Source organism: Monopterus albus, unplaced genomic scaffold (assembly GCF_001952655.1).
Source record: "Monopterus albus unplaced genomic scaffold, M_albus_1.0 scaffold71.1, whole genome shotgun sequence".
Taxonomy (NCBI): Eukaryota; Metazoa; Chordata; class Actinopteri; order Synbranchiformes; family Synbranchidae; genus Monopterus; species Monopterus albus.
Window position 1 is genome coordinate 64,274 of NW_018127951.1, and position 24,761 is coordinate 89,034.

Genomic DNA, 24,761 nt, shown 5'->3' on the forward strand with positions numbered 1-24,761 from the left:
AGCTGAAAATGTCAGGGCAGGAAATAGGTTTTGCTGACTGATTACAACTTTCACTATTTACCAACTAATATGAGCAAAGTCTTCTGTCACAATGTGTAAATGTAGCGTTTGTAACAGCAATAGTAATTTTGAATATTTCCTTGAAATGTAACGCATAAGGCCAAGGTAGTCAAAGTTGTTCATCACATGCAAAAATCAAATAAATCCAATATTACCAGTCAAGAAAGGGCTTCAGTGACTTGCAAAAGTATCTGCCATAAACAGGGCAGATTTAATCAGTGATATAAACACATTATATCAGCAAACTCAATACCAAACAAATGGAAATAACAGTTTTTAACTCGCTTTCCAAATGAGCAGAGCTGTCAAACATTATAGCTACCAAAGTTAAAAGTAGCTAGAATTTTGTTCACGTTAGTGTTAATTTCCTTCCCTGTATTTATATTTGATTAGGAAACTATTATATTTCTATGTTGGAGGGCATAAATGACCATATGCTTTGAGGTGTCGAATTTTAGCACCAGAGAACGAAGGCATGTGTGAAGCCTAAACAAACTAATAAACAATAACATTATCAAAAAATTATAATTACAAATATGTCAAAACATACTTAAAACACAATGAGGTCCATTTATCATTGCTGGTATTCTGAAGTGAATGGCCAGTGAATCTCATCAGTTCAACACCAGTCAGACACTGCTTTGTCAGAGATGTGGTGATGTCTGGATATTTTGCTCATGTGTGAGATGGAGCGCTCAGCTCAGTCTGGCTCTCTGCTCTTGTCCTTGTAGAGATGCAGCACCTCCATCTTCCCCTGCAAATAGGAGACGGGCATGGAGCAACCTCGGGCTCTCTGAGGCAGCATGTTGACCTGGAAAATAAAATTTACCATAGAGATAACTGTACTTAAATATTTAACTGAAAAGCTAAATGAAAAGACAATAATTGCAGGAAAAGTATGTAAAGGTTTTCATTTGGAGAGAGATGTTAGTTTTGAATTTGTCAAATATGTCTCGAATTATTCAGTCCGCCAAAACAAAATTCCATTCACCTCCAATGTACGTAATAACTCCAAACTATGGACTCTCAGTTCTCTGCCCTTAAACTGTGAAGCTCTCTGGTGCTTAGTAAATCTGAGTGTACCAGCCGAGCTTAAACAACCGATTGTACTATGTGTCTGAAATCTACATTAAGGAGAGGCTTTTTAAAGCACATTTACACTTTAAGCAGCCAGATTCATCATTTATTAGCTCCTGTAAGCTACTGAAATTGTTTAACTGAAGTGAAGCACTGCTGTAAACCATGTGGCTTTTCTGACCAGTCACCCTGATGTAGACTGATATACTGATGTTTGACTGTGGTGTAAAAATCATACAAAAGGCCAGGAAAGATCAAGCAATCCTGTTCACCTGTGTGACCGTTCTGTATAGACTACCACCCCGTCTCACCTTTCTATCTGGAGACTCATGTACGTGAGAGTTGTGGTTGTTGCCCCTCTTGTCCTTTTTCTCAGGTGTCCATACTCCAGGATCCGTCTGAGTGGAGCGGTCTGACAGCGTCGAATCACTGTTATTTCTCCAAACAGTGCCCTTGTTGTGTTCTGGCTCACTAGCTTGGGGGAAAACAAAGGTCTCCTCCTCTGAACCTGACAGAGAACATAAGATATCTATGTACTGGGTTCAAGCTCATTTAGGGAGGAGGTTTTTTTGTTTTTGTTTTTGTTTTTGTTTTAAACTGTAGATGATGGAGAAAGGACATACTCCAGCAGTTGCCCTTGGTTTTTGAGTCGGGGGCGGGGGTGCACGGGCAGGAACCAGTTGTGTTTTTGTGTTTCTTCAAGCACTCCTTTCCCACCAGATCCCTACAGTGTCTGTGGCAGTTTACCCCACAGTCTGAAAAACAGAAAAAATGTTGACACTTTGATGGAAACCCTAGTGCTTAAAGGATCTGTTCACTCAAATTGCAAACCATATTCCTTATTTACTCCTGGCTGCAGAACTCTTAGAAACACATATTTCAAAACCTGGACCCAAAGTATCTACATGGCAAGATGGAGTAAAAAATATTTTTTGTAATTGCCTGAACTGGGTGGCACAGCAGCATGGTGGTTAGCGCTGTCGCCTCACAGCAAGAAGGTTCCAGGTTTGAGCCAAGGCTGACCTGGGGCTTTTCTGTGTGGAGTCTGCATGTTCTCCCTGTGCCTACGTGGGTTCTCTCCGGGTACACCGGCTTCCTCCCACAGTCCAAAGACATGTAGCTTAGGTTAACTGGTGACACCAAATTGCCTGTAGGAGTGAGTATGGGTATGTGTGGTTGTCTGTCCCTAAGTGACCTGTCCAGGGTGGACCCAGCCTCTCGCCCAATGTCAGCTGGGATTGACTCCAGCAGCGCTATTCAGGAATAAGCAGTATAGATAATGGATGGATGGTTGAACTGACCCTTTAACTTATTTAGCCTCATATTGGACAAAACCCTGCTCTGATGAAGCTGAAGACTCTTGGATGAATGTTGAAATCATGTAGATTTTGATCTTAGAGGTTCATTTGTGTCTTTATGTTCTTACCTTTACAGTGATAGCCCTGTTTGATGACTCCCCACAGCTACAAGAGGGCAGACATGATACATTACATATTACAGTCTGACTGAGCATGAGCATTTATATAAAACCATAAACATAAACAATGGATACTCACAAAGCCCCCACATGTGTCACAGAACGTCGGCCGTTTGTACGTAGTTTCATGGAAGTTATGTGCGTCATTGAAGTTGTAGCCCAGCTTGGCACATACAGACATTCCCCTCATGAAGTAAGAGGTGATTTCCTCACGGCTTATTTGTCCCTCCCTGAGTACAAAATGTTCCATAGTGCAACACAAAAGTGTGTAAATGAGTTGAGTTTTTTTTAAATCCATTCATAACTCATGTTGTTTCATGGTTTCTCTATTTTGCAGCCACGTGATGGTGAGAGGCCTTTGTGCGTGTTGCAGCTTCCTCACCTGTCAGTTTCATGAGTGCAGAAGGAGAAGGGGAAGTTGGCTGCTATTTTCTCAAAGTCCTCCAGTGAAATGTAGCCATCCTGGCTCTGGTCGTAGTTCTTCATTATGGACTGCAGGGGGCAAGAGAGAAATCAGATGTTCAGTTACACTTGTCAAGCAGCAGTTGATTAGTTCTGCTTTAGCCTGCCAAGTAATAAGGAAGTGAAAGACAGGAGGTTGCTGCAGTGTCACATACTCACATCCACCATTTGTTTGACATGTTTTGATATGGTACCGGGGTCGAGCCTGGGGGTCACCCCTGAGCCCCACTCTGCAACTACTGGCGGTTTAACTGGAGCTACAGGCTGTTGACCAACAGATGCAGTGATGAGACACGAAGGACTGTGTATGTGAGAAACAATAAGAAAAAAAGAGCACACCCACCACATAATACGCTTCGCTAACGTACAGCACTTTGATGTGGCTGACTTTGATGTATTTCAGCACTGTGTGCTTTTGTTTTGAAAGTGTTACACCCACAGAAAGTACAAAAATGTCTCCCCTATTGTGAAAAGAGGTTTAAATACGTGTGAGCCTGATAGTGGTGGACAGTTCTCAATAGAATATGTGGCTCTACTGACCTGGATCTTGGGGTTCTTGGGCTCCTTGGTGTATGAAAGGTCATATATTTCATCCTCAGTGTAGTACAAATCTAGAGAGAGCTGAAGCATTAACAAAAAAAACACAATTTCAGATGCTCTTTGTGAAATCTTTTTATCTGAATTCTCAGAAATTCTCATCCTCATTTCTATCTTGTACCGTGAGCAGATGCAGAAGGTCTTTGTTGGCCTCAAAGGGGGGTGTGCAGCTGTGAATGGCCAGCAGGTCGTTGATGTTGCTGTACAGATGCTGCAGCTTGCTCAGGTTGATCTTGTCCTCATCTATGTAATCTGGCAGGGCTTCGTTCAGTGAGATCAGATCCTTCAGGTGCACACCCAGGATTGGCACCTTGAAGCCGCTGCAGTCGTTGTAAAGACGCCGGTAGTTGCTGTAGTTGCTGCGTGAGGAAAGCAGCTCTGTCATCTCACTCAGAGCCTGAAAGTGGATGGAGACAGAAATAACTGGGCCTGTCAAGTGACTGTAATTAGTTATTTAGATTTTAGTGTAACAATTAACAAGATAAAATGCAAATGAGAACATTTGCTAAAAAAATATTCTTTATACAATTCTGTTAACACATAAATATATTTTCAGGCTAGTATGCAATATAATGAAGTCTTTGTTCATTAAGCCTATGAATACTGACTCTGGATCATTTGTGCTATGTTAAAATTTTACAAAAAAAAAAGTTAATTAAAAATTTTACTAAAAAAGCTCATGGGTTTGAGGACATACAGTTGCTGTACATGTCTGCCATTCTGTTTATAGAGAAAATGTATTGGCCTTACATTAAACTTCATGTTAAATTATTTCTGTGGATAATGTTATTTTAGTTAAAGTAAAATGTAAAATGTCACGTATATCAAATAAATCTCCTACTTGCTGCTATACCCAAACACATCGATCCTCTCATATAACACGATAAACTTCAGCAAGGAGATTTACTCAAGAAAGAAAAGTTTAATTGTGATAGGTTTGTGGTGAGTTAGTCATCAACAGACTGTCTCATGGTTATGTGCAATACTTAAAATACCTTAGTAATATCAGGAGGGAGCAGGTTAGAGGTGTCTTTGAGGCGGGAGATTGAGCTGTGACAGAGGCCTCCAGTTACAGCCATTAGAGTGTTAAAGTTTTGCAGAGCACGAAGTTTCTACAGAGGAAATAGCAGAGTGAATAACAAAGGGATACGAAACAGCACATAGCAACAGAAACAGAACCCAAGAAGTTCAGCTCTTGGCAGTCAAACTAAAATGCATCCGAGCTTCTCAGTCAGGTATGCGATGTTTGATCCTTCAGCCAGTTTACCTGAGCCACATGAATGAACTTGGTGAAGACCTGCGCTCTCTGCTGCGCTGTGTGTTTGCTGAGGATCATCAGCTGGACCCACTGGGAGACTCCATTGCACATCATGACCGACCGCTCCAGTGCAGGGTTGTCCCTCACCGAGCCTCGCACCACGTAGCTGCGGTAGTCCAGAAACTGGCCAAGCAGAACGCAGTGGTCAGGCAGCAAACAGCTTGGCCCACAGGTGGCTGAGTTTAACCGTGTTTTTACTCAAGTGTAAAAGAAAGACTGAAAAATAATTTAACCCAACCACTTTTATCGGTTTCACCATCCAGATACTGTAGCTGTACTAGCTGCTGTTGACTGTGAGCAGATCATATCATCTACTTCAAACTGTTTTTCTGCTGAAGGCAAAAGCAATTCTCCTACATCTGGAAGGAACACCTTACCCGACTTCTCAAAGCAAAGACATATTAACACTTTCTAATAACACTGGCTCTATAAAGGGTGTCTGGACATATAGGTATTAATAGGTAAATGGATTTTGGTACGGCTGTCCTGTTGCTCTTGTCTTTGGTAAGTGGTATCATTAGATCTTTCTGATGAAATGCTTGAACATACTAAAAACACAAAGCTGCAGGAGATATTATACACCAACCAAAGGCATTCCTTATATTCTCATAATGCAAATGGCTTATTACTGATACCAAAGATAAAAAGTCTTAAGTCAGTGGAAGATGTGAGCCATAACCTCTCTGTCAGAGCACTGCTGACACTAGTGAGGTCTCCTCAAAACTCTCACAGTCTGACATTTCATTGAATCCACAGCTGCATCAACCATAAGACATATAAAGTGCCTCCATTTACAGTTTACTTTATCTTAAATGTTTCTGCTTTGCTGTCAGGTGATGTTTTGGCTATAAATACAGTTTCATGTCTTTCAGTATCATGTCAGTTAAGTGTGGTATTGAATATTTATGGTTTATACTTTCACCCATTGTGTTTGTTTTGGGAGCAGCAGCGTGATGAGGCTTCGAAAAGCAAAGTAAGAACAGTGAGTGTTGGAAAGTTGTTCACTGAACTTACTGAGACATTACAGAAGTTCTTAAATTCCAGATAGCTGAGATGTTCAGCCATTTCATCTGACTCCATGTGGTCGAAGATCAATGACACCTTCCTCTTCTTCACAGAGGATGAGGGTGCCTGGGATATGTTCCCATGAGGGCTTCTAGGACAAGAAAGCCAAGCAACAGGACAAAAATAGACAGTTTTTCTATTTAGAGAAAAACGTGTTTGAGTTGTGGTTAAAATAAGCAAACTACAGTTTCTTCAAGGCATGCTGGTGAATCAAAGCAAAACATGGCTCACAAGCAAGAAGTGTCGTTGAGCTGCGATTGCGTGTCCTCTCTGTCTGACCGTACCAGTGCCCACAGGTCCCCCATGGTTTGCTCGAGGAGGGGGTCTGCCTCGAACACCGCCGGGAACTGGCTGATCCACTGCCTTGCCACCAAGCAGGACAGAAAATATGTTTACTACCCACAAATAGAGCAGAATAACCAGCTCTGTCACACGGTCATATAACATGTTCATGTAACTGGTGTCCTTACTCACCTGACAAGGTGGCAGATCTGTGTCCACTTCAGTCCTCTCTTGTCCAGCGGACAATCCTTATAAGTGAGAGAAAGAGTCAAGGATCTAGTGTGCAGACATGGCACAAGGTTACACCTAACAACATGTATAATCGCTTTAAATCTGCTTTAACAACCAGCAGCGCAGAACAAAGCCATGCCTGTCTCCTGATTTGATAAATGATTAGAAGCAGTGCACTGGTGGGACCAGAGCGATGCACTGAGTGACAATGGAGGATATAGGGTGAGAAGTTTCTGGGCAAATGTCTGAGATGGCACAACCCAGCTGTGCATCATCAGGGTCATATGGACCAGCTGGGACCCCCTTGGGCTGCAGAGTTTCCCCTCTGAATCTGCAACAAAAAACACAGCAGCACATTTCATATGAGGATCAATATGGTTAGAAACAACAACAACAACAACAAAACTGTGGGCTGCACCATGTCTCTGGTCAAGCAGTCCATTTCAGTCAGTCAGTTAGTTCTACTTCAGTGGCTTCTAGAGCTTCATTTTTCGTTTCCTCTGGTGGCTTTATTTGTCTGTCACATTCTGGAAACATGCAGCTGAGGTGCACTGGAGATTTTAAATTTCCCCTGAGAGTGACTGTCTGTCTGTGCAACCTTGTGAACAAAAGACAACCAGGCGTTTTCCTGCCTTTCACTGCAGCCAACTGCAGTGTTGAGTTTAAATAAGCAGACAGGACATAAAGAATGCAACTTGTGTCTCTCACTGGTTTATTTAAGGGTTGCAGGTAAAATGGGCCAAAGTTCAAAAGTACTGGCATGTGAGTTTCACCTGCTTATTGTCACCTTTAACTAATCTGCCAAATCAAACCAAGAAGCAGTGGAGCTTTTACAGAAAAGCATGTACGATATTTGCCTGCAGTGATTATCTCTCTATTTATTGAAACATATTCATGCATGTGCTCTCACAAGGAATCACGGGTTTCACTTTGTAGTTGCAACTATTCACTATAATGCATATTATTATAAATCACACAAGTTGCTTTTTAAGTTGATATTGTCTGTTAGGTTTTTATATAAATTCCTTATTGGTAATACTTTTACATTTAACGTACTTTAAAGTTAAAACTAAACCACCACCCCATAAACCAACTAGCAAACAAACAAATTCCACTTCTTACTAGTGCTATCTGAAAGCTCACGTATTTTGGGGTTAAATGTTTATTTCCTTTGCTCAGCCGTGGGTTTCATATAACACAATTTAACAGCAGCGTCTCTTGTCCTGGCTACAAATCTTTGATTAAAAGAGTTTCCTAGAAAAAATCAGATCACCCAGGACATTGTTTCTGCATGTTGCTGCTGAGTTTTTCAAATGCCATTCACCATTACTGTGGTGATGCTGCTGGACACATTACAAACCATCTGTACAACAGCTTCCACTATGGATATCTGGGCATGGCTTTTGTAGTTTTGGGGAGCTACCCAGTGAGGACAGTGAGATTACAGAAAGAGAGCCACAGAGGAGAAAGATTGGTATAGTTTATCAGTGCATGAGAATAGCTAGTTGGCTTCTGCAACCCAACAGAACAAAGCTGGTTTGTATGAGGCTACCCTTTGTCTCCATCACTCCCTCCCTCTCTGTCTGTCTCTCTCACCCTGGATTCCCCTTGCACTCTCCCTCATTTATATAACCTGGTTGTGATAAAGACCTAACGACACATGACAAACTTTGAGAACACATGCAAACATATACATGTAGAGACATTGGACTGACCAAAGCAGTTCAGGCAGCGCTGTATGAGCTCATCTAGGCTGGCAGCACTGGCACTGGGAGCAGAGCTGGGGCTCTGCAGGGCCCGGCTGATGTCCTGAGGACTGGGGCATGTATTTCTCCTCCGCTGGACCAGCTTCCTGCTCTTCAGCACAGCAGGGCTCTCGCTGGGCTTCCTGGTGAGGTGGGGGGCAGAGACAGAGAAAAATAAATAGAGCAGTGAGGTAGTGCAGGACAGCATCTGAGGAAATGCAGCTACCCACATCTGATAAGCTGCGCTACAGCGCTGCAGCAGTCTGAGTGATCACGAACAGGCAGAAAACCTGCAACCCCCTGCACAGCATTCTGCATTCACCTACCTGAGACCACCGGGCAGACAGATAACGGTAGAATTATCTAGAAAATCTTAATTACTTGGCAAATAGATCACAGATTTGGATTAGTGTGGGGGTGGGAGTTTGTTCTGACATTCTGTAGACCACCTTAAGAGCAAGAGAATTAAGAATTGGCCCTGCTGTGGACGGGTGTAACACATTTCTACTTGGTCTGTGTTTTGGAGAAGGAGTTTTGATGCACATCTATTATACATTTAGTCCTAAAGGTTATTACAGTTCTAATTACTATTTTAACTCCTAGCCTGAGTTTAAAACCCAACCAATGCAGCTGTGTTTTATGAAGGTTAAATTACATGTGGCCATTTTGATAGAGCTACAAAAGTTCTGGTCTAACCTGCCAGTAATTGATCATTTCCTAATGCTTTTAAACAGCAGCTACAGTATCTCCTGAAAATTGGAAAGGAAGGCTGAAAAAATACAATATTACATCACATTTGTATGACTTCAGTACTACAATACATTGTACATGTAACAGCATTAGTCACCCACAGGTTCCTCAGAAAACCAGTTCTTTTTAGCGCCTGATATGTATTTACAAAACACAGCACAGCTTGTGGCAGATAGCCAGCATTTTCTGTTTTACAAGAAAATACATAAGAAATGTATGAATGCTGTTTACAGTGGTGTTACCCAATGCAAATGTTTTTGAGGATGCTGAGAAATGCAAACGGAAAGACCAGTATGATGTACTTAATGTAAGTTCTATTAAAAATCTCTCTGATAAGGAAAGTCACGACTAAGTATGCAACCTATGAGAACTGGACATTGTTTTAGGGATCACCATTAAGTCCACAAGGCTGGGGACCACTGATGTATGACAGTGTTGATGCTAATTGTGTTTCCATTGACTCTCAGTGAACCTGGACTTTATAAATTGCTTACGGTTGGACACAGCGTATAGACCCCACTCCCTACACTGAAGCTGGATTGATGTTGAGCAATGTCAAGTGCAAAAAAACTTTCAACCAGTGTAGGTCAAGAAGCAATGCTTATTTTCTGGAGTGTTAACACTAAATTATTCTTTAAGGACTTTTTAAATACTCTTAAAATGAGACTTCTTTGTTTCATGATATGATTAATGCTTCCTCTTCAGATCAGGGGCTCAGTTCAGTAATGTAACTGGATTTCACAATAATTTACTGTTTTTATACATTTTACATAAAAACTGATATTTGCTTCAGTATTACAAAATGGGGGAAATGGTTTGATTCACAGTTCTGCTGTTTGAAATGAAACCTGATCATCGCATGTGTGTGTTGCCGTCTTTTAAAAAAGTGATAACACCTTCAGCATTTTGCTTGACTGTTTCAGACCATCTGTACAGTTAGTGTGCACCACGTAACACCACAAAACTGTGTCAGTCTACTGCAGCTAATGTGATAACCTTACCAGGAAACACAGCAAGTTCAGAGAACTTGTGACAAGTTCCCTGACCAGAACTACACCCCCTTCTCTTTAACTGTATTTGTGTATGTGGCTCATTTTCACAGCCCACTCACATTCACATAATGCATAACTTAACATACACATTCATCCACACTGCAGTCGTACAGAAGCATTAGCCTTGCTTTTATGTACAACAAATTAAAAGACACTCATGGATGCACATTTTCATACAGGTGTACAGGGTGACATTCACTCAGCTATTTATACCACAAGCTGCTCGCCTGCCTCTATGTGCTTTTCTATCCAACCGTCACAGTTTTCACTCCACACATTTCTCCCTCAGCCATCAGGAAACCTGATGGGGGGTGTCAGCAGCAACCCCATGTCTCCTTGCATCCTTGCAGTCCAGCTCCAGGTGGCTGGGTTGGAAACCTGTCAGGCAACAAAACCCTACCTCTCCTCCTCCTTGTTCTCGCTTCATTACACTGGATGGCTACTGAACTCAAAATACTAACACTAAACAGAACAGCATGTACCACTGTGAACTATTTTATATTAAGTCTATGAAAGCCCCACAACACATGAAAGTCTTAGTGGGAGAAGTCAATCAAGGTGCCTGGGTTCATTTTATCTGTATATCACCTACTGTATTACACTTGTCCAGTGAAGACTTTCAATCTCAGTCTTACTCTTACATCTTCAGTTTCAGAAATCATTAAACAATGTCAAAAAGACATTTGCATCAACCTGAAAGCAAAAATTGTTTCCTGTGTTTCTTAAAACTTTTATCTGACATTTAGCTGATTTCTAGCTTCTTGCAAATAAACCCTTTTTTGGTTGTTCAGGAGGGAACTTAAGTATAAGCAACAGATGTTCTCTTCCCACAATTTCCAGCTCTGGTAGGAGATTTGTTAGCCCCTAGACCACTGTGCCACAGAAAGCTGCTTCAAATTCACATTTATATGACTTAATATACGAATTAACAGCTTCAAATTGTGATTACTGTCATTATTTAGTAAAACATTCATTCTTTTTTGGTAAAAACCATCAATAAACTGCTATCATTTATTCCCAGGGCTCAAGGTGAAGTCTTATTTGTGTTGTTTTGTATGACCAGCAGTCTGAAACCCATAGTATTTCCTGTTTTACAATGATGACAAAACAACAAATATTCTAATGAATAAAATAAAAAATGTCGGCCAATTAACTTCCCAACTTCTAATTGATGTTTTTTTTTTTTATCTCTGTGCCCTTTACAACTTGTCATCTTTCTCGCTGACTCAGAATGAATCTAGCAGTCTGAGGAGCCCTCATCGCTATTACAAACAGAAGTGCTGAGAGGGAAATGTTATTGATGTCATGATGTTTGTCGGGAATTCCCCCCAGAGTGCTGAGCAGGTACAGTAACACACAGTACAGCAGTCAATTATAATTGTACTGCATAATGAGCCTGGCCTGCTGAAGTGCTGTTGGTAAATAGGGTCTTTGTGAAGTGGGCTCCAATGCAAATCTGAACACAAATGGACATTGTTTGGACATTTGCATTCACCTTTTTCTAAAAGTCAGATACACAACAAAATAATTACCCGTCTATATGTAACAGCACACCCACTGAAACCTATGACTGCTGGAACCTAACAGTGAAAAAGGAAATCCTTATATGCATGACAATGAGGAAAAAATCCCTGAGTAGTCTCTCTCTCTCTTTAATATTAATGAACTTGGGTTGAAATATTTTGTTTTTGGAAGACCCTCCTTTTCCTCCCAAACTCTTCCATCATCCACTTTCTTCCTCTTCCTTCATCCTTGCTCTACACAAGCCATTTAGGAAACCGCTTCTCCTTCTTTTCTTTGGAAATCTCTCTTTCAGTCCCTTTTCCATCTGTGTCAGGAATCCTGGCTGCAGATCCCCCCACCCCCCCGTGTCTCGCTCTCACACTCATGGGGGGATATGCAAATTCCTCTCTTTCTTTCCTTAATTGATTAATTGAAGCCAGGCCTTGTTTGTGAGCTGCTCTTTTTCTCTCGCTGTCCCCTCTCACAACCTGTGTTCTTGCTTTCTCTGCATCAAGGGGATGCAGCTACTGCAATGATGATTTGGGCCAACATGAAGCCACTGCACTGGTCATTGTAGTTACCATCAGAAAACATCCAGCAAACATCCAAAAACCTCTGGCAAGGCAGAAGGACTGTTTGGCACTGCAGCCATGAATCACTTAGCCAGAAATCACACCTGTTCTACTACACATACCTTCAGTTTCATTGCAAACTCACTCACATGCACACACACACACACACACACACACACACACCTCTTACCATAACCTAAACCTAAACCCTTCAACTTATTTCAACCTATTTCCCTTAATAATTAAAATTGTATTTCATGTTTCATTTTAATATATGAATTTGGCTATGTGTGTGTGTATGAGTGCTTGTATAGTCAATCATTTGTGTATATTACCAAAACTTAATGTTGGCCTTATGTGTTCTAACTGCTACTATTAAGTAATCTCAGAAAGCTCAGTAATGTGGCCATTCCATCAGTCCACCTTAAACTACGGTAGCTAATGCATAACCTACATCTGACTACCTTAACATTCAATGCATAACTCTTTCATTCCAGGCAATCTGATAAGCACTGTGGTCACACATACAGCAGTATGGAGCAAACAGAAAAGCACAAGACACTTCTGTGGAAAGGTGAGCAGTAGTAAAATGCAGAAAACACACACACCAAGCGGAAAATAAAAACTAAATGTCCTCATTTCTCTTCAACTTGTCAAAAGCCTTTGCAACAAACCACAATGCATCTCAGTTATAACCTCAAAGTTCATACTTCTCTGCTGCACACAAAGCACTTGCTGCTGACACATACGTAAACTCACACTTCACAAGAAACTGAGCTGCAACTGGGTCTGGGTGCGCCAGACTCTCAGTCTTAATTCACCCTCTTTTTTTCCTTTAAATTACCTCTTGGCTTTGTTCATTGCAGAGCTCTTCTCCTCAGCGGCACTCCTCCTCCAATGGTGATCCACACGGGCATCTGAGCGTGTCCCTACAGCTCCATGGTTGACCCTCCTTCTCCTCCTCCTCCTCCTCTGTGTCCTCTATGTGTTTCTGTGATCAGGACACCAAGAGCGGGCACAGGACGGAGAACAACTGGGGGTGAGGGCTACCCACCTACCAGTCATCAACTAGTCTAAACTCCACGCCTAAACTCTGCTCATCAAACCCCCCTGTGTATCAGTCAACCAGCCTCGCTCTCTGCTATCTGAAGATATGATCAAATTAGCAACAAAGCAGACATGTTAAGAGAAAAATTCTCACACAAGCTTCAGAGTAGAGTGCAGGATCATACCCTTCAACATAAACAAGTCAGCGTCTTATATGGAGGAACTGGCTTTGACAGATAGGGGAACTCATCAGTTTTTGTGCTTGTGCGTGCACAAGGGGGAGGGGAGAGAAAGCGAGAGAGACAGAGAGAGTGAGAGAGAGAGTAGTGAACATAACTGTATTACCAATAGAGGAGGGGTAGAATTGGAGAGTGAAAATGATAAGTAGTCATCTGAGCACCATCACTGTATTCCAGGAAGCAACATCTGTGGTTCATTTTTAGATCAGCACATACGCACTCACACTAAAATAGGCCACACCTAAACGTCACTTTTTGATAAAGTCTTTTGGGGTGTCTCCTGAACTTGGGAAAACAATCAGTGCCTGAAAATAAATCATTAGATGTGTGATAACGTTGTTCAAAAGTGACTCACGCCTCCCTACTAGATTTTTTCATCCACGGTATCCAGGGTCCCCCAAATTGTGTCTATCATCCTGATTTCTTCTTTTTCTTCTTGTTTTAAATTCCCTCTGTTATTTCTCAGGGTAGCAAGTGAATACACAGGGAGGTAGTGTTTGTGCTTGTGAAAGTGGCTGTGCAGCTGGACAGGGAGACTCAAAGGCATCCTTGTTTTAACACACCAAGAGGAAGAGGCGACCAAACAGAGGACATTAATGTCCCCAAGTGTGCAGAGGTGGCTATTTTGCTGCAGGAAGCTGACTGGCTGGCAGAGACAGGTGGTGATAAAGCATTCAGAAGCTGGGAAAGATGCACAGAGCATGCAAGGCTCCTGCATCCATTGCATGCCAAGTCCAAATAACCTAAATTGCATTTGAATTGACATTAGAAAGGATAACACTGAAGAACTTAAACAGGGAACAGGGAAATGTCAGTGAATTGGGTAATCTTACTGTAATCTTAAGCAATATATTTTTAAAACAGGAAGTTACAATCAACTCAGATAGTAAACTCAAGACCATTTGACACATGCTCTAAAAAAGCCAATGACCTCTTTTTTTAAAATCATTCAACACCATAAGGATTTTTACTATTGCACTGCGACTGTGAGTCTAGAGGACTCTCATGTATAAACATTTAGAGTATTATATGGCTTTTACTTTTATAATCCTGTAAAAACGGAAGTGTCATTAAAGGTAACGAAAAATGAGAAGAAGGGTAACTCACGGAGCTCATATTTATTTTCTTATGTTCATTAACTTTTGTCTGTTAACTTTTTAGCTCTTGTCAGCAAAGTAATGTAACTGGCGTAACGTTAGCTTTACGTTACAGTCTTTCGGGAATATCATTTGCTATATTTTGTCTTAACTAGGCTTCCACTCAAAGGGCCAGTACAGTAAACTGCTTTAGACCACAGCCTAGACGTTGTTCTACTATTAGAGCTGTAGAGATATTGCTAATTCTCTATCACCCTGGAGTCACAGTAGAAGACGGCATCCTTGTTGTATTTCTCGGTACAATGTCGCCACCTTCAGGTACCGCTCCGACACTACATGTAAGGCGGATTAATGAGATGGCAAAAATAAATAATAATAATAATAAAAAAACAGGACTCATACTCCCAGAATGCATGTTAGTTATGTTTCGTTTCATATCGTCACCTCCTCCTCCTCCTCCTCCCCTTCGTTTTAGCCGGGGAGCGGAGTTGTATCCCGGCGAGCAGCGTCCCAACACATCTTCATCCGCTCCCAGGTGCTGCTGCAGAGAGCATGCTGAAGGATGCTAGATGGAGACCGAGGAGGTAAGGATGCGTGTATGTCCATGCTGTGTGAATACGGGTTACACCGTTTCTATGTGATGCGCTTTTTTTTAGGGTCATCTCTTCTGTCTGGTGCATCCCTGCTGCCTGACATGACCATGAGGGGTGTGCCATTGGCACTCATGGTACTCTGAGAAGATAGCATTTCTGGCCTTGCAGTCTACAAAAATATTTTGTTACATTGTTTATTCATAACATATTGGCCATTTCTTGTCAAGGTATATTTTTTCAGAGCTAAAGAAGACTTAAGAGAATCTTAGTCACACTGTAACGAAACTGACAGGGAAGCTGGATGGAAACCTTTCAGTTTTTAGTTAAATTGTATTACATAATGGCTGCAAGATTAGTATTATTTAAATAGTTATTTGTCTCTAAAAATGCTATTAAAGGTGCCCATCATAATTTTGTCTGCCCAAGGTAACACCTTCAGATTGCTTGTCATGTCTGACCAACTGTCCAGTACCCAATTTGAGTTTTATACAACACAGACAAGTAGGAAATTCTTACAAATTACAGATTTTCCAGATTATCTGATAAACGCAGTGACAGTGGGACAGGATGTGGTGTCTCTCAGCTGTACTCCCCCTCCATGACCCTCTGCTGCCTACAGCCTTTCTGCTGTTATTCCAGCTTCTCTACCCTGTGTTGTTAAAGTACAGTCTGTAAATTAGCCCCGCCTGCCACCTAGCCAAGGTTAGAAGAAGCTTTTTTTGAATCGGGGGTAGTCATTTCAAACAACCATGGAGGAGCTCTCAGCAGCTAAAAGTCTGAACCGGTGGCTGCCAGAGTGAAGAGGCGGTGTCTTTTGCACAGAGAAAGCGGGACAAAGAAAGAGCAAAAACCAGGGTTAACATCAATTTGGCTTTTTGATATGGAGAGGGTTAAAAGCAGATGTGACGTTCTTCTTTTGGTAACAGTGTCCTAGCATGATTTTACCATTGTACTGAGTTAATATCATTTTAATTTGGGAGTAATTTGAGCATTTTGGCTAACGTTAGTGCTTTGTGTCACATTAGTGGTAACCAGTGTTCCACTATAGTCGCTTTGAACTGGAGGGTGCATTTTGCATCATTTGTCACAACCAGGCATCCATAGTTTATGTTGTCGCTAGGAAACAACGGTATGGGAAGGGCAAAGAGTGGCTAGGAGTGGTTTATGATGTCAGTTTGTTTTGAACCTCATTAGACCCTCTAGGTTGAAAAGAAATTAGCTAGAGTAGCTCATTTAAGGTGTGTGTCATCTGTTCCCTAAAAGCTAATCCTCACCCTGTTCCTTTTATAGCCTCAGACATGTGGAAGGAGGGGAGGGAAGTATGTGGGAGAAGGGCAGCCAGGGTGAAGGAGTGGCCCACTTCTACAAACATGGCGGCACAGTGGGATGGTAGTGGCATAAATGTGTAACAAGGTGCCTGCCCCTCTTTCACCCATACTGCCACCCCTCCCTCATCTGGCTGGGGGATGCAAGGCAAGAGGAGAGATGAGCTGGGGAGAGTCTTACCCCCTGTCACTCTCTCTTACAACGCAGTGAGAGCCACAGGACTCATGCTGTCCTCCAGCACACCCACACACACTAACACTGACAGCGAGAGACACTGAGAGAGAGAGAGAGAGAGGGGTACAGCAACAAGAAAGGAAGGAGGGAGAAAGGGAGGGACACAGTGAAGGAGATAAAAAATCCAAATCCTGAAGAGTGAAAACAGAAGGATTTTATCTTTTCTCCTAAGGAGCTGTGAATAACCCTCGGTGAAGGATGGCAGAAGGGGGAGAGGGAGAGGAGGAGATTCAGTTCCTGCGAACGGTGAGTCCTACTTATTTTTTTTTTTGGGAGGTTTTAGCCTGCGCTGGCTGCTCGATAAGACTGTCTGAGGTTTGGGACGAGACAAGGAGATGGGGAGTTGTTAACAGAAGAGCAAAAAAGAAAATGAGATTATTTTTACTTAGGAGAAGAGGTTAATTAACACTCAGCGCTTGACCTAAAACAGACTCTCCCAGCATCAACTTGAACTGTCCATCTGTGCCCCGGTCTCCTAGTTTCTTCACTTTATCACTTCCTGGCAATAGATATTTAAGTCACATCTATAGTTGCAGCTCTCAGAGCCGAGGCCCACTTCTGTATATAGTTGACTATTTCTGTGGCGCCCTGAATGTGCCATGACCTGCTTATTAGGTGCTCTCTTTAAACTTGGTAATTGATTTCATTAATCTCTTGTGAGTGCAGAAATCTCAGGTTGTTAACCTACATTATTCAATCATATTTTGATCTTTTCAGAATGCACTGCTCGTTCTTTTGCTTAATCTCTCCTGTATTACTTCCAGAATGTTCTGGGCTTAAGAATAGGTGAAACAGTGTATGTGTGCATGTGTGTGTGTGAGCACAGATAGATAGACAGGGGCTGGTGCATCTGTTAGCATCGTTACCTATTTATATCTGAGGAAAGTAGAGCCTGTCAGTGTGGGGTGAGGAGGCAGAGCAACAAGCTACCCAGAGCTGCAAGGGACAGCTGGCCAAAGGCTGCATGTCTTCCTCGGAGAAGCCAACACTCCGTCACAGTTCAGACATCCACTTCACTGAGTCTCAAAAGCAGTGGGGGAATAGTCTGAAAATGAACACTGCAAAAGCCTGTGCTTCACTGTAGGCCAACACAGTCTAAATCCGTACAGACCAGATTCAGTTATAGGTATGAAATCAATAATAGTATATTAATGGAATGTTCATCCTTATAAAACATTTTATAACTTAGTGTTGATTTTTAATGAAAATTCACTTTAAATCACAGATTCAGACCATAGACTGTATATGAAGATGGAAGACATGACAGCTCCCAAAAGTGAAGCCAACACAAGTTGATTGCCCCCTGGTGGCCAGTTGCAGTATAGACCATAAACCCTGACCCCTGCATGTTGCAAAGTATAAATCTAATACATTCTTCCCCAAAGTGTTTTCTGTCACTTTAGGTAGATATTGCCACACCAACCTGTGTACAAATGGTCCCTTTTCTGATAACTTCATTTTAATAAGTTATTTGATGATATAAAAATGGAGGTATTTGGGATAATTAGACAGTTTTGATTGGTGTTCTGGTACCACAGCCCCACCTTTGTTTGCTAAATGCATCACAAAAGCAAGATGCAAGGTCCTCTATTTATGATATTTTGGCTTTATCATTATGATACTGCCTGCCATATTTATTACACATGTGCAAAAAAGCAATTTATGGCTGTGTCATATCACCTCACCCAATCATCTTGCCCAAACCTTCCCCACTCAGGAAGTAGCCACATTTCATGCTTGTGTAGAACAAATACAGATTGGGCAACTAAAGGTTTTACTTTTGCAGAGTGGCAGGGAGTAGTGACCTGCCGTCAATCTTTAATATATAGTCTATGATTTAGACAAAATGTCATTTGTGTTGCTATAACATAACAATAAAGCTCAGCGAAGAATAGTACAGAATGTGATTCCTGTCAGGTCTCCAGAGTCAGCTCATAAAAACCACAAGACGGCATTGCAGAGCAACACAGCTGCTGGTTCTATTACAGAACTATAAACATATACAGAACTATAATGCTTCTTTCTTATCTTCTGAAACTTGCTAATGAGTTGTAAGACACGGAGGCTAAACACTTTGAATGCCATCAGGGGGTCTGTCCTTTGTTTCAAGAGGCTTGGTTAGGATGAAACTGTTTGCACTTCAAAAGGAGAACTATGTGAACTTCAATGGGTTTATCTTTGACACACTGTTGGGGTCAAGGGTTCAATCTCCACTGGGGATGCAGGACTAAAAATGTAAGCGCTCATAGTGTTGTAAGGCTTTTTGGATTAAAGCATCCACCAAATGGTTTGTATTATCACTGTTTTAATTGTGCAAGTCAGTTTCTCTTTGCCAGGGGTTTTCCCTGGCTTCTTTTGGAAGCAGGAGGTGTGATGATAGCACGGAGGAGCCCTTAACTCACCTGGACCAGCTGTGGCAGCCGACTGTAGTCATATAGTTTTCTGATATTGTCATTTTACAGTTACATAGCCCGTCATGGAGGGTCACAGCCTGTGGGCTGGGTGCTAACTAGCATTAATAGCTGTGTGACGATGGCACATGCATGAAACACCAACACTAAACTACCTTTTTTGGGCTGCCCTCTTACTTAGTGAAGCATGTAGGTGTTCTTGCAAACTGAGAAACCTCTTGTCTGTTTGAGGAAGGAGCTGAAAATAGTGTAACCCTGCCTATCCCTTCACTTTTATTCTTTTCTCTGTTACTCTTCTTGGGAATCAACCAAATAAGAAGAAAAGCTGTGCGGGTGAGATTTTGGCAGCACAGTGCTACTGCATATAGAGTTGTTTCCTCATGTGGGTGTGTTTAATAGTAAAAGAAGAAAGGAAGAGGAGAGTAGATTCTTTAAATCCTGAGTCCTGCTAAGCGTGACTAACAGGGAATGCAGCAAAATGTTTTGCAATTCGGGCATCTCTCCAGAGATTGTTTTCACATCACAAAAGGGCCACACACTTCTCCTGCTCTATTCTGGGCTTTTATTGTGTTATTCCAATAAGACCCGGGCCTGTGACTCATACAACACTCAGTGATTACAGTGTGGCTTGAGTAGTTGTACAGTCTACACTCACTAGTGGGGCTTAGCCGTTACACCTGCTGTACAGTGGCCTGTTACATAAATTCTTTCTCCACTCAAACAAAGTGCATGCTCTCTGCTGAACGTAGTATTTTTCCCCACATTTGCAATAGCCCACAGTGTTTCGTTTATTTTAAAAAAAGCCTATGAAATGTGTCACTGTGTTATAAACACACGAGAGCCTACATCAGGTAAACCAGAGCTTATACAACGGTGCCATTTCTCTGCTGGTGATGGTAAGAGCTGTGTCACTGTTTCATGATGCCGTAGTTGTAGTGTTAATCACAGTGAGTTCAGGGGATTTTGACTTCTAGTGTATATAAGCAGTTTCTTTTTATAGTGTGCCACTATAAGTGCGCACACTCTGGAGGGAGAAACCAGAGGAGTGTCCTACTTGCCCACATCTTTTGGGAGACATAGTGTGTGTGTGAGTCTACGTTTGTGTGTGTGTCAAGTGAACAGAGATCTTGTTTATTGCTGTGAAAGTCAATTGTGAATTGTGAAGGTTTTATGACAGATGTATGTATGTTAGGCACCGTGAAATACGCCTGGGAACAAGAGGGCAGAGTGAGTCCTTACATTACGAGACTGGAAGGGATTAGAGGAGACCGTGATATCTGCAGCATAGTTTATATAGGATGGAGGGATGGAAGTGTAACTGTTTCTTTTTGTTCAGACTGATCACTCTATGTGAGGGTTCAGACCTCTGACCTCTCAGCTGAGATATTTTGTGCTTATCCTCACAAAAGACATCTTAGTGTAAGTCCATTTCCACTACAGTGTTTTTTCTTATTTATTTATCAATTACTTACATTTGGCGAAAGTTAAACTTAAATAGGTTTAATAAAGTATTCGAAAGGAATGTAACCTGATAAACAAATTCAAAACTGGAGTTAGATTAGATGCTGTCAAACTCTGACCTGCCTTCAACCAGAGGCAATAAAATACAAAACAGAGACAACACTATCCAGGTCTGGGGCATACAAACATCAGCTCCTACATCACTGCCCCTATGGGGTGTCCAACTCAAACCATAAATACGTTAACCTCATTTTTATCACTGTCTACTTTCTACTACTTTCTCTTTCCCAGTTTATTACCCCGTCGGTGAGATCCAAGTGGCACACTGACTTCTGCTACTTCTGCACTTGCGATGTCACTGATCTAGGAAGCCCAAGACTGTAATGCATATTTTATTTGGTTGCACACCCAAACATACACTGTGCACTTCAGTGAGCTACAGCAGCAGCAGGTTTTTGGGACTGTGGCAGATGATGAGTAGGGGTGAGGGAGGTGTGGGGGGTGTGAGCATAGCAGGGCTTTAGAAGTGCTGATACTAGGAGATGAACACATCAACAGCAGGACAACAATAACACATACAAACACGCACACATATATTTATATACTGTATATAACCCACTGCACCTGCTAATCCACCTGCTTCAGTCACAGCAGTTTACACATTAAACAGGTGGTCAGGTCTGCTCTGTCAGGCACGAGACAGAAACAAAGTGACACAACTGTTTGGCAAACTGCTGCATGTGTGTGTGTGTGTGTGTGTGTGTGTGTATACAGGCTGAATGATTAGATCTGTCATCTTACCTTCAAAATGATAAAGGGCTCTACTGCATGTAGACTTCCTGTGTTCCAGTTGCCACTCATTTGGACCAAAGACATTCAAGTGAACTGGATTTTAGACATTGTGTAATACTATAAATGAAAATGAGACAGTCAAACCCCCATTAAAGTTAGTATTGGAACCAAACTCATACAGTGAGCCTGTTCCACTTGTCTCTAACTACCAGGCTACACACAAATAAACATACCGTGTAAAACAACCAAAAAGGACCATGGCAGTGTGTACATGCAAGCACTGTACAGTATATGTGTAAAACCACCAAAATAGACCATGGCATTGTGTACATGCAAGCACTGTACAGTATATGCTCCTTAGCTAATAAATAATCATATAGTAAGCATACTAAATAATGAGTACTTGTCATTTTAGCTGATGATATTCAAATACATATTGTTGGCAATAGTGATTTTTGTATAATAGATTTTTGTATGCAGTTGTCAGTTTCAGGCAGTGCAGTGCTGGTTTTCATTCATCTATAAGCAGTGGTTTGAAAATCATAAAGCAGACTGTTGTTATAGAAAAGTACGGTACAAATGTATGTGATTTATGATTTAGTACTGTGTTTTAGTTGCTTGTGTAACCATGTCCCATGGCAGATGTTTAAGAGTTGTGACTACACTCCATGTGAAAGGTGGTTGGGAACAGGGCCACGATGTGAATCCTTGCACTTCTGATAACAGGCTGCGACTATAAGAGATTAGAGAAGTAGTCAGGGTGATACCTGCAAACACAGTAACATTGTGTGCAAAGTGGTTGATAGTGAAGTGAAGTAGACTGCAAACATGAAAAACCACTGGTGTGGTCCTTGAAAGCCAATTAAGCTACTACAGCAAAGTGTTTTACAGCGAAACGCCTCAAGATGCCCAGTGTTTATTTAATCATTTCAATGATTTGTTCCAAGATGCCCAAATTGTCCAGATTGTGTGTGCAGCCAGAGTGTGTTGCACAAGAAAATGTTGGGGATGATGAAGTAGATTTGGATCACAGTTGGTTTGGCTTCAGACACTTGGACTATGCTGCAAAAGCTTTCTGCAGAAATCTGAGAATATTAGTTTAGGAGCTGTAAGAACACAGTCTAAATATGTTTGAGTGAAGGTTGAAATGTGAGGATGAACTTTTGTGCTCTGTGATCTTCAAGAGAGGTTCAAGGTTATTTGCAGGACATTTAATATTTAGGTTAAACACCTTCTAACTGCCCACAGGTTCTTGGATAGACTGGAGGTGTTTCTTGCATTTGGGCCATTTAGAATCTGGGATGTTACTTGTCTGCCACAATAAATCTCTCTGCCTTAATTCACCCCTATGTTACATTTTTGGATTATACACCATACAGGCCTACTGGTGAGGAAGAAATTTACTCTTTATTTTGTTTTTAGCCCAACTGAAATGTTTTTTTTTTTTTTATCAAGGTGCTTTCCTTGGAATTGCTGCTCTCAGGCAGACTCATCATCTTTCAGTAGGTAGATGCTGTTTAATGTTTGATTTCTGGTAGTTACACTGAGCTGGAGGGGAAGGAAAGCAGTTGTGCTGGCAGTCAAACACTGTGTTAATGAAAACCTGTGTGAAAAAGTGTTACTTATAGTCTGATTTGTGTGATATCACCGCTGGAGCCCAGAGCACCCAGTAGCATAGCTGTGAGAAAAAGTCATAATATATAGACGCAGGCTGTTTAGCACATATTGTTCTTTTTCTTTATGATCCTACTTTAATAACTTTGTTGATTTTACTTTTCACTATGGCTGTAATATTTATTAATTTACAACGTTCTGGTCCGTTCGACCTTCATTAGTACCTGATACCTCTAGTTATCCATACAGTGAAATAGAGAAATGAAATTTTGTTTAGGTCTTTTGCCTTTTGATCATCTGAGGTAGAAATTATCATCTTATTTTCCTGTGCTCAGTGCCTTCTCTGTGAGCAAGAGAGTGTCTGTTGGCTCTTTCTTCAAGTGAAACCTCTTAAGTATCTGCTGGTCAGCAGGAGGAGGGAATGTGATAGTGACAGGTGCAGTTACCTAAAATAGGAGAGCAGAGGAAGGGGAAAGCCCAGAGCAGAGTGGAGAAGGTGATGGAAGAATAGAGAGAAAAGAGGACGGCAATGAAATAATAAGAATACAGAGAGAAAATATTGGCAGGAAGAGTAGATCGAAAGGAATATTGTAGAATGTGTCTGCACGGCAGTAGACAGAATGTGAAAAATACACAGCTCTAAATGTTCCTGACACTGCTCTCTTCTGTGCAGCTCAGAGATTTATCAGTAAGGATTCAGCGTAGCACAATAACTGTTTTCTCCCAAGCCACCTAGAACTTTGTATTCCAAGGCCCAGTTATCTGTATCACATTAGACAGACACTCACGGGCCACTTCAATAGGGTACACCTTTATGCAGTTCAATGCAACACTTCCGTCTTAACATCGGTGTTTATGAAGCTCAAAATGTTTCAGTTTTTGGTGAAATTGTCATAAATGTATTAATTCAATTATATGTTTATTATTAAGGTCATAGTTAAAGATGGTGTTGTGCTGGACTACATTATACTCAGAGGTGTTCCTAATATTCTGACTCTCTCATGTATGTAGCTGGGAAGGACAACAGTAATGCACTGGGTGGCATTACAGTGGCATTACAGTGGTTTACAGGCGATGCACCTCAGTGTCATCAGGTGTTTCAGCCTTTTAATCACAATAAACCCCGAGGCAGGCCCACTATAGGCTGATCAGACCCAGATTTTGGATTTGTGTCCCGCTGTCCTTGAAGCCCATCCAGGATCTTACCTGACTAGAGCATTCTGCAGCCTCTGATGTTTCTTTCAAGGTTTTATGCAGGGCTTAACCACAAATTCCGGGTTCTTTCAAGAATCTAGTTGTTGATGTTGCTGTAAAGCCTTGGCAGCCAACTTCCACTGGTTGGACCATTGCTTTCCAGCCTTCTGTTCTGCATCTGCTGCCAAGTCAACATAATGTCTCTTTCTCTCATTTGCCTCATCAACACTGTCCTCCCAAGGCATTGTCAGTTCTATGAAATTTGCAGTGAGCTAGACCAAAGTAGCATGTCTGGCCTCAAGGTGGCACTGGCTATCTTGGCTGGAACCTACCCACTGGTTGAGCTTCTTAGGTGAGGGAAGGACATCACAGGTTACTCTGAGCAGAAAACTGATCCTGCTTGCATTCATCTCCCATCTCATCTGCTGGCCCTGTTTGACCTGAGACATTGCCTTGGAGCATCTTGCAACCTCTTCTTGAGGGCAGACTTCCAAAACCACCAACTTCCACCGCCCAGATCAGGTTGCTTTGCTCCACAAGGGCCTACTTTGACCTAGATCCA

The 24,761-nt window shown here is 41.7% G+C and overlaps 2 protein-coding genes across 13 annotated transcripts in view; one reads left to right on the forward strand and one right to left on the reverse strand.

Annotated features, from left to right (window-relative positions):
* Positions 1 to 12: 12 nt before the first annotated feature.
* On the reverse strand, positions 13 to 13,475 carry rasgrp4 (RAS guanyl releasing protein 4). Of its 2 annotated transcripts, XM_020605653.1 has the most exons (17): positions 13,036 to 13,475; positions 8,285 to 8,457; positions 6,789 to 6,900; positions 6,531 to 6,593; positions 6,288 to 6,419; positions 6,006 to 6,147; positions 4,941 to 5,114; positions 4,669 to 4,785; positions 3,795 to 4,070; positions 3,617 to 3,697; positions 3,236 to 3,340; positions 2,997 to 3,106; positions 2,694 to 2,844; positions 2,564 to 2,600; positions 1,761 to 1,892; positions 1,449 to 1,645; positions 13 to 871 (listed from the first exon to the last, which is right to left on the reverse strand). In XM_020605653.1, exons 1-17 carry the CDS (start codon positions 13,050 to 13,052, stop codon positions 761 to 763), a joined length of 2,130 nt encoding a protein of 709 aa, XP_020461309.1. In that variant the 5' UTR covers positions 13,053 to 13,475; the 3' UTR covers positions 13 to 760. The 2 variants fall into 2 exon arrangements, with proteins under 2 accessions (XP_020461309.1, XP_020461310.1); XM_020605654.1 differs by lacking the exons at positions 6,789 to 6,900; positions 8,285 to 8,457; positions 13,036 to 13,475 and having other exon boundaries at positions 6,288 to 6,415; positions 6,531 to 6,760.
* Positions 13,476 to 14,782: 1,307 nt separating this feature from the next.
* The window catches only part of ryr1b (ryanodine receptor 1b (skeletal)), a 69,047-nt gene continuing 59,068 nt past the window's right edge, over positions 14,783 to 24,761 (forward strand). For 5 of the 11 annotated variants that reach the window (XM_020605655.1, XM_020605662.1, XM_020605663.1 and 2 more), the window contains exons 1-3: positions 14,783 to 14,912; positions 15,050 to 15,158; positions 16,900 to 16,973. In XM_020605655.1, coding sequence (XP_020461311.1) covers positions 16,926 to 16,973 — 48 coding nt within the window. In that variant the 5' untranslated portion in view covers positions 14,783 to 14,912; positions 15,050 to 15,158; positions 16,900 to 16,925. Of the gene's footprint in view, positions 14,913 to 15,049; positions 15,159 to 16,820; positions 16,974 to 24,761 lie in introns of those variants that run through there. The other 6 variants (XM_020605659.1, XM_020605657.1, XM_020605661.1 and 3 more) reach the window with 2 other exon arrangements.

Coding starts and splice junctions, on each gene's coding strand:
- rasgrp4 (XM_020605653.1), bottom strand. Junction 3,698..3,794: donor ACCTTCTGCATCTGCTCACG/GTACAAGATAGA, acceptor TTAATGCTTCAG/CTCTCTCTAGATTTGTACTA. Junction 3,341..3,616: donor CCAAGAACCCCAAGATCCAG/GTCAGTAGAGCC, acceptor GTTGGTCAACAG/CCTGTAGCTCCAGTTAAACC.